The sequence below is a fragment of the Falco biarmicus genome, chromosome 1 (assembly GCF_023638135.1).
Source record: "Falco biarmicus isolate bFalBia1 chromosome 1, bFalBia1.pri, whole genome shotgun sequence".
NCBI classification, from domain to species: Eukaryota; Metazoa; Chordata; class Aves; order Falconiformes; family Falconidae; genus Falco; species Falco biarmicus.
In genome coordinates this window covers 95,651,411-95,666,244 of record NC_079288.1, presented here as the reverse complement: position 1 = coordinate 95,666,244, position 14,834 = coordinate 95,651,411, and the positions used below count along the sequence as shown (strand labels likewise).

Sequence of the window (14,834 nt, the reverse complement as noted above, 5' to 3'; positions counted from 1 at the left end):
CTGAATTGTAAAGGCTGGAGGTAGGTGTGACGCCTATCCAGAGTTACTGGAGAGAGACTGCAGCAAACCATGGGCTATGGTAGTGGGTGGTGTTCGTTACAGCAGGGCCCTTGCCTTCTCCTGGGAGTTTGAAGGTGGAAAGAATGCATGGTGTACTTCTTAAATTCCCTTAAACTCCCCCTTTTAGATCTAACAGATGGCCTGAAAACTCACACTGAAATAAGGGGGCTAGTGAAAATTTAAAATAAATATGAAGGGAATAAAAAGCTAAAATGCCTAGCATTAATCCTTACAAAATCTTGGTACAGCACTGAGTCTTGAAAGTATGTTTCTGTCCCATAATAACCCTGCCTTTGAATAGCCTGGTCCCACCAAAAGCAGCGCGCAGCACACAGCGTTGACCTGTTTGCATTGGAACAATTTCCTGAGCAGTATCAGCAACCATCTCTCTGTTTAAATGCCTGGACTGAAGTCAGGAAAGAGAAATTTATCCTCCACTTGCCATTTAAATAATCTGACCATGATGTTTTCTAAAAAGGGGCAAAATTTCAGAGAAAATTGAAAAGATGGCTTATGTTTGCACTGAGAACATACTCATTTCAGTTGGGCTGTGTCCAGCTTTCTGAGAGATCTACAGTAAATTCTAGAAAAACAGAGCAAAAAAGGCCAGTTTAAGTGAGCATATTCTTCATTAAACTGTTTGGAACTTGTGAACAAAAGATCTGTATCTATGAAGGGCTATTTCTTCTATAGCATTTTACATTGCATACGTCTTTGTGCTGCTGAAAAAAGGTGGTATTTTTCCTTCATAAAAGTATAAGAGACTGAACTGAGATTTTGTAAAAATGTTCACAATTGCTTAGCTATAAGAAAACACAGAATAACTGTATTACAGTTCATGCTTTTTAACGAGGAAAATACAAATATTTATATGAATTCCTTTATTCAGTGGAATTTATATTAAAAAATGGAAAAATGATCTCTGGGGGAGAATTTCACACGGAGACCACGAAAGATCTGACAAAACAGAGAAAAGTGTAAAGCCTCTAACATCATGAATTACTATTGTACATACCACATAAGATGATTTTTTTTTTTTCTTGCCCAGATTTCACCATTCTCTATTTCTTCTCTGGAAATTATACTTTTATTTTGTCCTATCATCACATTCTAGAATATGGTGTAAAGCTCTAGTGTATGCAAACCAAAGTTTATTTGTACAAACTACCATCTTGACCCTTCCCTCAACCAAAATGTAATAGTAGGGGGTGAGTTTTGAGTTATGTGTAGTAGAGAATAATGGGAATATCTTCGATTACCTGCTTGACGGCTAGTATATACAGCACTGTGTGTGACTTCTTTCAAAGCCAAGGCACTCAATAAGTCCTTAGGTCCAGCCTGAGAAAATCTGCACTCATTATGGTGTCTGTAATGTCACTGCTTCTCTCTCATCTCCTTCTAACTGAAAACATGGCAGGCATGCATTACATCACGGCATCACACAGTTTCTCCAGTGTCTGCATTCAGAATGGTGATGTAGGACATTCAAGAAAACATCCCAGGCATCAGTCCCTGCTGCTTCGGGAGGATTGCACTGACAGGAGGGTCTTTGATGGGTTTGGCTTTGGAAGATTTCAAGCCTCTATTTAGGTCTTTATTAACCTAGATTGTTGCAAAGCCCAAACATCTACTACTCCCATCTTTTAATTGTGTGGTTTCAGGTCTGAATATTGATTAGCTGCCTAAATAAATAATACCTGTTGTAAACAGACTCTCCACTGTAATACTTACCCTTTATCTGTATTGCCACCTAATGCAGAAATGGACAGATAGCAAACCTTTAAAGTTTTTCCAGGATTTCTCCATAACAGATTAGAAACATCATCTTTCTCAGGGAAAAATAAGAGTCCTAAACAGAAGGGTTTATATTTTCTATAAGATGTAAACTGTAATTCACAAAGACAGCAAAACCAGATTAGACAAAACTATGTAAGGATATTGAATATTGCAAAAAAGAAGGGAGGAGAAGATAAAGCTCTGGAACATAAATATCTGGTGGTAAAAGTTTGAATTTCAAAATTTATATTAACATACCAAAGAGACATTTTCTCTTTCATATGATTCACAAAACTTACTCAAGCTCTTAAAAAATAATGAAGAATTCAGAAACACCTTTTTACCTTTTAATTGACATACATGTTTTAATTGCTGAATAAAGATACAGTCTAAGGTCAGTAGAAGAAAACGTACTTTGTTAAATATACAAATAGCAAATGATCCCTTTCTGTGTTGCAGAGAGTACAGTCTACAGAGTATGAGCATCTTTTTCCACAAGCCCTTCCTTTCAAGAATCACTTTCCCCACAGTGAAAGTGCAAGGCATAGGTGGGAGGGAGGCCTCGCAGCCCTTGTGTTAATGGTGAGGGGTGTTAATGCTGATAACGCTACTTTACCATGTCTATCAGTTTTATCTAAAATGTATCACAAACTAAAACTAAGTATCTAAATATGTCTTTAGGTCAGAAACTATCAAGAGAACTTCTTCACCACTCATGTGAGTGCCGAAAGCAACTGGAACCTCCTTCACAAGCTGTAACTATGCCAGTTTTCCACAGTTAGAACTTGATGTTAACATTAATGAACCAGGACTGGGCTTCAAAGCAATGCTCATGTTTTTGTAACCCAGATGCAGTTAAAAAAAATAAAAAGAGAGAAAAGGCAAAATGTTATGACACTAGATGTATTATCAAACAAATTTAGATAATAAATAATTCTGAACAAATAGAAGAACAAATATTGCTTTTAACAATGTATATTTGTGCTGATTTACTATTTGTAATTGGACTCATTAAGTGCATAACTATCCTAAACAGAGCTTTTCAGGGAAAAAAAAATAAAATTCTATAATGTGCCATTCATGGAACACACAGCTGTTGAATAAACTGAACTATCAGATACCTACTAAAACATATTACGTGGCTATAACGTAATATTTTGTCTTGACTATCAAATCCCAGTTTGTCTCTTAGCAACATGATACAGACTTTTTTTGTTTAAAACAAAGCACAGAAATTGGTCATGTGTTTTGTCTTGCACCAATTGTGAGCTTTAACTCCTTTGTTAAATATTCCATTTATTTTGGTCATAATCCCAAAAGAAACAATTTGTTCAAACTGTTCAGCCAAACACAATGTCATTTGGCAAAACACCATGGTCCTCCATAAAGCCAATTCTCCAGAGATAATACTTTGCACATTATCAGTAGTCCCACATCTAGAACAACAGGCTGATTTTGAAATAGGGACAAATAGAGGCCCCACCACATCTGATGCTGAACTTCACTTTCTGTAACCAGCAATGTCTGAAAATACACAGAATCAGGTGAACCTCCCTGGGCTCAAATAAAGACTCAAAACAAAGAAAAAAGGTTTGACAAAAAGCAGTATTTCTCCCCCATATTAATTTTAAGGCTGATCCCCAATCTGTATTTAGACTGCATCGTAATTGTTTAAGTGTTGTGGTCTTATAAAGCGTGGTAAACCCAAGATGAACATCCTATTCTAACCATATATTGAGTCTATTCTCATCTGCTGACTTCTGTTGCACTGTATGTTGTCCACAGAAGACACAAGTATCCCAAGATGCTTCTCAAAACCACAATTGGTCTGTACAGCCGTCATTTGATAGGTATACAATTGTCTAATTAAAAAAAATAAAAAAGATGAGACATTTTAACAGTTTTAAAGCAGAGCACAACTGTTACACCGCTGGTTCAAAACAATTTTCCCTGTGTTCATAGTCTTGTTAAGGTATTGAAAAAGCTAAGAATGAAGCGTGCAGGAAAAAAATGCTTTCAGTTATTTCAATTAGCAGCACAGCTTATTCTGGATTCTAGATGTTTCAGATTATTCTGTGGTTATTTACTACAATAAATGGTTCTTACAGAACTCCTCACAGACGTGCAGTCCCTCACAACAAGTGTGGCCTCATGCTGAAAGCCTGATGCCTCCAGGAAGGAGTGTTTTTTCTCTCCTGCACTGAATCCTAAAGCTGTAAAAAAACCCAAACTCCACCACCACAGTTGTCCTTGAGCACGTCTTCTGAAGCCCAGTATTGTTAACATGGCTACCCAGAGGGGGAATTATTCACAGGGGTGGCTTCTCCTGCTGGTGCTGCCCAGGAGGAGAGGAAGGCTAGTTACTATCTGCTCTGCCGGCCATTCCCGGAGGCTCTTGGCTTGGCCATGGTCCTGGTCCTGGTTCTTGTCCTGGCCCTAGCTCTGCTGCGTTCCCCTGCCCAGTAACTGCACATCAGGCAAACTTTTTGGGGCTGGAGGAAGCCAGCTGCAGCTGGCCGTACAAAACACAAACTCTGTTGATCCAAAATACATGCTTCAGCTAATTGCCTTTCCTGAGCGGGCTTTGGGGATGAAAGCTGCCGGTGCAGTAACATCTGCCAGCAGCCAGGCATGGACAGGAACAGCCTCTAGGAAAGGAGGGAAAAGGAAGTGCCCAGCAGCTCCCGCCACCCCTGCCACATCCTCCCCCTCCCTCTCCTGTTTCCTCACATAAAATACTTGACAGAATATATTACCAATTTTTTAAAGTATGTCAAAAGGCTCTCCCCCTTCCTCACTGAAGATACAGCCCTACAGTTTTGCAATATATTTCAGTATCTTTTAAATAAATGCTTATTTAGTGTTACTAAGTGGCTCACTATATTGCCTTCCCCTGACGGATCTTTATACAGCAACGGACAAGAAGCTCAACACGGCCCGGCAATGTGTGCTTGTAGCCCAGAAAGCCAGCTGTATCCTGGGCTGCATCAAAGTAAGGGTGACCAGCAGGCTGGGGGAGGTGATTCTCCCCCTCTGCTTGGCTCTTGTGAGACCCCACCTGGAGCACCGTGTTCAGCTCTGCGGCCCCCAATATAAAAAGGACCTGTTGGAGAGAGCCCAGAGGAGGGTCACGAAGGTGATCAGAGGGCTGGAACACCTCTCTTGTGAAGACAGGCTGAGAGAGTTGGGGTTGTTCAGCCTGGAGAAGACTCTGGGGAGACCTTACAGCAGCTTTCCAGTACCTAAAGAGGGCCTACCAGAAATCTGGAGAGGGACTTTTTACAGGGGCATGTAGCCATAGAACAAGGGGTAATGGCTTGAAACAGAAAGAGAGTAGATTTAGACTAGATATTAGGAAGAAATTCTTTACTGTGAGGGTGGTGAGGCACTGGAACAGGTTGCCCAGAGAAGTTGTGGATGCTCCACAAGTGTTGAAGGCCAGGCTGGATGGGGCTTCGAGCAACCTGGTCTAGTGGAAGATGTCCCTGCCCATGGCGGGGGGGTTGGAACTAGATGATCTTTAAGGTCCCTTCCAACCCAAACATTCTGTGATATGATTCTATGATTCTGTTTAATGAAATCCATTCAGTCCTTTTGGAAGAATTTTATAAAATTCATTAGAAGACAGTAAAAGAGGCATGTGCTTGGGCATATGGTTTTTTGCTGCTTGCTGTTTACAAGTATAAATGTTTCTTGAACTGGTGTCTCTTTCAAGCCTTTTCCCTTTACTGGGATATCTTGAGTGTTTCACAATCTCCATACTCTCTCAATTTCTCATAATAAAATTTGTTACTGTGACACAAAAAAAAATCCACTAAAAAGTAGAAGCTGTTCTAGTTATTCAATTGTTCCATTACCCAGTCATCAAGATTTAAGTTTCAATATATTTTTGGAAGTACTGAACGAAGATAACTTGGGTACATTTTTAGACAAGCCTATTTACTTTTGCGTTTTTTAAACAGTCTATTTGACATTACAAGTAACCTTTGACAGACCGTAGCCAGAATCGTAAGGTAAGCAGCAAAAAATTGATCCCTATCTATAAATATGGAAACAATTGGTTCTTGTACTGGAATGTCTGTTTACATGATTTCAGATAGGGAGGAACAGACCAAGAAATACAACTCAGCTAAACTGAGCTGTTGAAGGTCCAGATGAGTCTGTTCAAATCAATGTAATTATCAATTTAGATATGATTCTACTATCAAAGTCTGGCCATTACTTAAAACAGAAAAAATGAAGAAGAGTTTCAGGAATTTGGAAGTCAAATGATGGACTACAGACATGAACAGGTTGGAACTGGTGTGTAAAGTTAAGGAATTAAAACTTAAATAATTGATACTACCTACATATACAAGAGAAGTATCTAGCTGTAAACCAGTCATTTTACTATTTTTAAAAACATTTGAAATTAAAGCGTTATTTAAGCAAGGGAGATTAAAAATACAAGTATCAGCCAGAATCTGAAACACAGTATTTTGTTGGAACTAAACCAGGAAACTAAGGGGAATATGAAAGCAATCCTTCTTCAGTAAAAGCAATTTTTTAAGACAGATTTTTATATTTTTTTAAAAACCTAACAGTATAGTTGAAGTCTAAGAGTATCTGGTTCATTTTTCATCCCATCTTAGTCTCATTTTTGAAGCAATTATACTCATTATTCCTGTATACATTCCTGTCTGTGCGTATGCATCTTTCTATGTCTCAAACATCTGACGAAGGGCAGCAGAGGTCTTCAAGAGATTTGCTGCTAGAGCTGGTTCGTACAATACCTGGCCCAAGAGCTGCATGCAGTCTGTGAAGCCTGTGGTCAACCCTGCAGTAAGAGGCACAGCATCACCCCAGGCTCACGGAGCAGCCAGCCTGGGCAGTCAGCATGAGTGGTATAGCAGAAGATCCAACCACGAGGAGAAATGAGTGTGAAGGTCAGGAAAGGAGTTAAGTACTCCAGTGGGAAAGGCAGAGGGGACACAAGGGAGATATGAGATTGTAAGGATGAATAACAAGATGCCAAGTCAGAGGAAAACAGACCATGCTCTGTTACTCACAGAACTGCTTCTTTAAACAAGAACCCAAGTTTCTATGTCTGCCTACTTATAACATTTTCAAAAACATTGAAAATGAAAAAAAAAAAAAAAAAGAGAGAGAAAAAAAATATTGCTCAAAAATCCCAGCATGGAATGGGTTAGGGTAATGTTCAGATTCTGCACCATGTACTTACACAGAGAGATGCAAATGAGAGAGTCAGGAGACCTCTAGGGAATCTCCCTTGCTATTTAGTAAATACTTTTAATACCCTAAAAAGCCATGGTAACCTTTTAATCACCTTACTGAGCCACAAACCTTGTGACTGGTTTGTAACACTATAACTTCTAAATTGTTACCCAATCTTACTGATTTTAAAAACTGCAAAATGCTGCAGTTTTAGAGGTAGATGTGCATTATTTGTTGTTCTGAAGATTAAATGAGGTCTTGTGGTTAATACACAAACCAAGCATCCTAAAGTATAAACAGGAATTTGGGAAAGGAAAGACTGCTCACCTCTTTTATGAATTTACTCTGTAATTTTTAGCAAATCACTTAATCTTTCTGTGCCTCCATTCCCATATATAAAACCAGGTAATACTTGCTGTAAAGATAAAAGTTGTCACATGTCCTCTTTTTAAAATCTAAATGTCATCAAAAAGCCTCTAGTCAAACAGTTGAAACTATTTCTTGCAAATATTAAGGAGAAGATCCATTTTCTTTGTTATACAGAACAAAATTTCCCTAAATATTCTCATTCAATACATTGTGTTTGTTAAGCAGTTTGGTTCTTAATATAAGAAGTGATCATACTGAGTCCAGAACTTTACCTTTTTTTAGAATTAGCCTTATAAATCTACTAGCAGTCTATAAAAGATCCGTAAGTTGCTTACTACATTATCCTGACAGAGACAACAAGAATCACAGACGTAAAGCTCATAACCCTATCTCAGACTACAGCTTAGATCATTCGACAGAAAACTTTTGAGCAAACTATGAGGGATTCATGTTTCACTGTCATACATTCAGTATGTATGACAAATGATGACAACTACATGTAAGTAAATTAGGCAAAGATAAAAGTCCTATGGCAAACACAGTGGCTATATTACCCATTATGTTCTTTTGACTTTGATCCTTTTTCAGCTATTAAGATATGCTCAATCAAAACAGATTATTCAATCCAATTTTGGTATTAAACAAATCAGTAGAAAAAGCTGGAAGACCTCACAAAAGCTATGATCACTAACAGACGATGAGCCAGCCTAACAGCGTAGTGACAATCTGTCACACATCGATATGAGTATGGATTCTGAAGCCTGAGCTGTTGAATCAGAGAGGCTGGAAAACTGGCAAAAGCCTAGCACTGCTCTCCCAAAGACAGCATGGGTCACGGCAAAAGGACTCTTGGCATCGTTCTCAGGGGAATATTTTGGCTCATGCAAGGACTGGCTCCAACAAGTTATGAAAGAAGCTATGCTCAGGCTTTCTCTGCAGGGGAACATATTTTATGACACGGGGCCTTTGATGGGACTCTGGGTAGGAGTTTAGAAGATGCATGACATAGCTGTGTACCTAACCGAACATGAATGGGGAATGCATGACTATGTATATGAAAAGAATAAACGGAAGTAGCTATCAGGAGAAAAAATACAGAGAAAACTTCAGTGATGAGAATAAGTAGGACAGAGATAGCAGAACCGGTATATGAGCCTATCCTTTCCTTAGAAAATCAGAAAAAAAATCTTGCAAGTTAAAGTATCTTTATTTTCTCAGTTTACAGTATTTGAGCTGATAACTTATAAGCTGCGACCTTGAAAAAGTAATTTCATATTAAAAGAGAGCTTTTACAACTCCAACATTAACATCACAAAACTCAGATCACAAATTATATTTACTTTATGTAGTTTAATGTTACATGCATTTTAGACACCGATTCACATTGGTTTTTTGCACAAGTAGTCATTCTCACTGTACAAATAATAATCATTGCTGTTATGGTGAAATTCAGTAGCATGCACTGCACACGCTCATGTGCAAAGTTATTGTTTTCAGTTAGAAAATTTTAAGGTAATGATTTCTAAATTAATATTATACATACAGTTTAATTTTGGTTTTATGCAGACATTGCATAGATGATGATTAGCTTCTCAAGAAAGACTGGAATTGTGGTACCAGTATTGTTGAAGCAGATCAAGTGACAGTTGCAAACAAGAAGATTTGAAGAAGAGGCATAACTTTCAGGGTTGAAAGGTCAGCAAGTACAGCCTAGGATAAAAAAAAAACAAAAAGGCTTCTTAAACTTGACATTTGAATCAAATTTCTTTAAAGCAAGTCAAGAAATCAGAAAAACGTTCAAATACTGACTACAATACTAACAGTAATTAGATTCAGACCTGGCTAGAAACAAATTATGCTGTTTTATGTTAGTGCTTTATTGTATTATTTTTCAAGCTAAGATTTCAAAGAAAAAACATATGTTTATGTATATAAACCAAGTAACTTTATTTTAGCCTTTAGCCTTACTTCAAATATACATGGCATCATGGGTGAGTAAGGGGTCTAACATTTCAACTTGCTTCTAAAAATAATTGGGAATTGAGAGTCCTTATCCTGTGGCTTGGCTAGTACTTGTGAAGTAAATCCAATGTAATGACTCAAATAGTCAATGTCTTCTCATGAAAGTATGTTTAAAAAAAAAAAAGAAAAATATCAAGTCATCAATCACAAACTCTCAAAGTTTAAAAAAACCACCAGTTTTGGAAAAAAAGAAAATCTGAACAAATTACTAGAGATAAACAATAATAATCTTCACCTACATGATTTAATTTTCTTCATTTCTCACAAGAGTACTCAGAGAAATTTCAGGTGCGACAAAAGTAATCTTGGAAAATCTTTGTAATATCAAAAAGCACAGAAGCAACTACATCAAAATGTACTGAGAAAAAAGGTACAAACCACAATATTTTAGAATCAATATATGCCGCAAACACAATTATCTAATAAAATAGAAAAAAATCTAATTGTACAAAATAATTTGATAACACTGCATTTTTGTAGCAAATAGACCCTTTCATTTCCATTTACTCCATAAAGCAGTATTATGTACACAATTTCCTCAGTTTTTTATATGAGGTAAGAATTTAGGCAGAAAGATTTACACTATGTACCATGTGCCATATGAAGTTTAAGTTACTCCTGTTGGCAAGGCATCAGAAACTATTTCAATCTCCTCTAACTGAAACTTATCCTTACTTCAGCTGCAGCCAGTGATGTCACCTCCATCAGGTTGACCGCTCGGAAAGCAAACACAGCAGCTGCCAGGACTGAAAGAAAATGCCCAATATTTCAGTTGCTGACCTGTTAATTAGTGTTTAGAATTAATCTTGATGTATAATACCAATTCTCACTCCCGTAGAGAAATTATTTTGATTCTGAAGAATAATATACAATAGATGGCTGTGTTTTGAGTTTCTTTGGCTACTCTTTAAAACTGATAGGAAAAACACAACATTCTTTCAGAGAAGTCTGAGTGAAAATGCTTGAGTTTAAGATAAATAGCTCTTAATTAAAAGGGACAAAGTGATTTACAATCAGTTCATTTCTAAGCAAATATTTTTAATTTATTTAAATAGCACTATTTCAGTTGTGAATATTATGAAATATTTTCAAAAATGTTCATTTGTTTTGTAGTATCTTATATAATTATATAGAATCATAGAATCATTTATGTTGGAAGAGACCTTTGAGATCATCAAGTCCAACCGTTAACCCAGGACTGCCAAGTCCATCACTAAACCACATCACTAAGCCCCGCTTCTATGCGTTTTTTAAATACCTCCACGGACGGTGGTTCCACCACATCCCTGGGCAGCCTGTTCCAATGCTTGACCACCCCTTCTGTCATGAAATTTTTCCTAATATCTGATCTAAACCTCCCTTGGAACAACTTGAGGCCATTTCCTTTCATACTGTTGCTACTTATCTGGGAGAAGAGACCTACCTCCACCTGCCTATAATCTCCTTTCAGGTAGGTGTAACTCCATTTACTACCACTCTCTACCCCTCTACATAGCTGTCTTATATGTACGAATGGAACCAAAACCTTTTATCTTCTATTTACCTACTTTGTATTTAAAAACTGACCCGGCTGAATACACATGTCTTCTTTAGAACCCCAATCTTAAACCTTGCATAAATCTTAGGACATAATTTTCTTTAAAAAAAAAAATAATTACAAAAGTGCAAAACTTTCAAAATGTCTTAAAAGATGGGACTTCTAAAGAAGACATCCAGCAAAATCAGGGGAACTCTCATTTGCTCTAAGTACTGAAGAAATACTTGCCATAAGTGAGTAACATGAACCTTGTATTTTGTGAAAGGAGATGAACTCATTTATTGTTACCACTGAAACTAGGAGAACATCCTATATTCTGTTCAGAGAGCACTTAGCAGTTTTGCAGTGCTACCACGAAAAAAAATTACATCATATATTTTTGTTAAGAGATGCAGTACTTACACAATTCTCGTTTTCTAAAAGTTATACTCCTTGACATGTATGTAATCTGCTTTCAGCATTCAAAGAGCAATTATTTCCTTCTTGTCACAAAATACATTTGAAGCTAACATGTATTGGCCTTACATCCACCTGGACTTAATAAGTTTTGTAAAAACAATTCTATTACCAGCAAGAATTTCTAGAGAGTTGTATCCCAGGATTCTGTCCCACAGAAGCAAGAGCTGATCTGTAGCTAAATAACCAGAAAATGCTCGTACCATCCATTTAAACGAAATTCGTAGCCTGAAAACAAGTGATAAACAACAGTTACTGTATTTGTTTCCCACAATGATCAGTCAAATCCTCTACAAATAGAAAATATTCTATTATTCTTCTGAATTTCTTTTCTAGAAAGGATAGCCATTTTCTCTTGCTGCTCTAATAATCAATATTTTCCTTTGCAACAATCATCAGAAAACTATTTAGCATCTTGTTTGACAAAGTACTATAGAATTAAAATATTCTGACCAAACAATCAGAGCAGAGGGATCTTCAGCTATTATCACCCCCAATGTTTCATCCTTTCTGCAATTATATTATGATGAATACCAATTATACCAGCAAGATTTTCAGGTTCTATTGCACTTGGTGCCATGAGTACACTACAGAATAACAGTCTCTTGCTCTCTCCCTTTCCAGTAGCTTCTGCTGCAACTAACATATCTCTGTGTCCTTTGTCCCCTACGAAATAAATCACTTAGTTCCATCAGATCTGACATGAATAACTGAAACTTAGCTGAATAACGTAGTGTTCCTCGTAGAGCAATTCCCCTCACTCTTTCATAGAACTTACAGAAGAAATGCACAAAGCACATACACACCTTAGACAAAGGACTCCAATTGACTTTCAAGGAAAAACAGCACACTGATGTTTTTGAATAATTTTCCATATCTTTTAAATTAAAATACTACAGAACAGCATTTCCAGAACAATGAATCTTCAACATTTGTAGTCAGAAAGATGTACTTACGGCTGAGCCCCAATTTCTCGAAGGTGATAAAAAAGCTGGGGCAGATGGGTTTGTAGAAGAGTCTCAAACAGCAAACACAATGACACAATGCCCTAATGAAACAAGATCATATCCTGAATACTAACAGTCACCCTGCCAATCTGAGAAAACAGTATCAGCATGTAAGTATGCATGAATTTTTAATTCAAGCAATAAAACACTATTAATGATACAATACACAGCTCAGGTAAGCAGGGCACAAGCAACTCTAATGCCTTCAGTCACTAATTTTATGTATATATTAGCAATGTAATATGTTGTGATAGTCCCTTTCAGCTGGAAGTTACTTATGGTATTTGTATGTCAGGCTCTAAGTACTTAGCAGGTTATTATAATATGACCTACTTGAAATACTTCCACTTTGATGAAATAGACCTCAGTTGCACTAAAAAAAAAAAATGATGTGAGAAATAGTATCTCTGATAACTAAAACCAAATAGCAATGGGGATAACTATGAAAAAGCTAAATGTAAACGCATTTTTAAATTTCTTTTTAAAATTACCATGAAAATGAACAGATTCTTGTCTGACCCATTTTCCTGCTTTTAATGACTGAAAGCACAATGCACAGCCGTGAAATGGTATATCAAGAATAGGATTTTCTTTTAACCAGGAAGTGTTTTCAAAAAGTACTATAGCTATTCAGCAATTTGTGAAGGAGGGAAAAAATATTTACTAAGTTTTATTTGTCAAAAACAGAAGATAAACTGATTTCTACTATTGTCTTACATTCAAGACAGCTTGTCCTGGTCATTTGTTATTTAAATTTATCTAGCACATGCTGACACACACAGATACTTGAGCTAAAGAAACAGATGTTAACTTGATGTCACTGAAACAGGATCTGTATATATATATGACTGTGTTTTAGTCCCTCCACCCCAGAAAATACTTAAGCGTGCACTTACATGTCATTAATTAAAATGAAAGTGAGTATGCATTTATGTGACTTCCTGAACTGAGAAACCTATTACATAAAAGACTTGACTCTCAAAAAACCACCCACACCCTCATAAATTGAGAGAGCTGTATTATTTTTAAATACATGATGTTCAATAGCAAAGACTATAATTGACATAGAAAACAAAAACATCCAAACTGGAGTTACCTAATAATTTTTCCAAGCTTGCCTGAAATATTTTATTATATTTAAAAGGATATATTTCAATCACATAGAAAATCATGCCACTGCATAATATTGTTCCATAGTAAACAGAATATCAAGTGAGTGGGTTTTAATTCCTAATGAACTTACAGAGGGATGAGAAGAGATGGAATGGAGTCTGAAGAAAAAACGCACATACATCTCACGGAATATCTGATACAATTTGGAAGGTTCATGGTACAGAAAACAAAGTGGAGCAACTGAAAGGATAAAAGAATTATAATTGACTCAACACTGTAAACTTCTAAAAGAGTTCAATGATTAAGTACATGAAGTATGAGGAAAACCCAAGTAATTTATAGTAGTATAACTTACAAAAACAACACTAAACCAATTATTAAGAAAGAAGTATTTTATAATACAGTCTATCATTTGACTTCAATAGTTAAGAAAGGGAGTACAATACAGTCTAGTTAATAGTTCTATATATTTCAAGTATCTAAACTAGTTAGACCCTGCTTACTACAATGCTGGCTTCTGAAACAATAGAAATACACTTTAAGGATGGTTTCTCTGGGGTTTATAGTAATCTATAACTTCCAATGTGCCCTTGGGCTAGTGACCATCTCTGAGTTGGTTCCCCATTTGCAAGACTGGAATAAGTTTGCTGCTTGAAGATAAGCATTGTCAAAACTAAAATATTTTAAAAATAGCTTTTAGTTGCCACAGTAACATCACATAAGTATGACAAACTGACAGAGAGCTGTATTATCTCAAAACCATGGACGTTTAGTAGTTTATTGTTTAGAAGCTTTGTAATATACCTGATTCAAAATAAGAGTTGGCTACATTTGTAAAGCAGCAGTTCTCAAACTTTTTTACAATCAGTCCCTTTTTCCTTTTTGTAGAAGTCTAGCATATGGATAAATCTGTTGTATGTATATGCTGCACAAACATAATCAGTTCCCTCCAATTGCTACTCCATTCGTTTAATGCATGTTTTACAGACAGTTGTTCTATATCAGGGGTCCTCAAACTACGGCCCACGGGCCAGATACCCCCCGCCTCCAGGGTCCTCAATCCGGCCCCCGGTATTTACAGCCCCCCCCGCCGGGGTTGGGGGGGGGAAACCAAGCAGCCGCAGATGACTGCCTGCCATTGCATCCGCGCGCCAGCCCCCTGGTTAAAAAGTTTGAGGACCCCTGGTCTATATACATTTCTGTAAACAGCCTTTTTAGCTATCCACTCATCACATCTACTGCCTCATTTTACAGGTGCATTCGTTATGGATGACAACTTA

General features: G+C 36.9%; 1 protein-coding gene across 1 annotated transcript in view; it reads right to left on the bottom strand.

The window, feature by feature from the left end:
- Nucleotides 1-8,747: 8,747 nt before the first annotated feature.
- The window catches only part of TBC1D19 (TBC1 domain family member 19), a 53,440-nt gene continuing 47,353 nt past the window's right edge, over nt 8,748-14,834 (bottom strand). The window contains exons 17-21 of the mRNA XM_056326636.1: nt 13,685-13,794; nt 12,391-12,482; nt 11,547-11,662; nt 10,117-10,187; nt 8,748-9,129 (exon numbers count right to left, since the gene is read on the bottom strand). Coding sequence (XP_056182611.1) covers nt 9,055-9,129; nt 10,117-10,187; nt 11,547-11,662; nt 12,391-12,482; nt 13,685-13,794 — 464 coding nt within the window. The 3' untranslated portion in view covers nt 8,748-9,054. The remainder of the gene's footprint in view (nt 9,130-10,116; nt 10,188-11,546; nt 11,663-12,390; nt 12,483-13,684; nt 13,795-14,834) is intronic.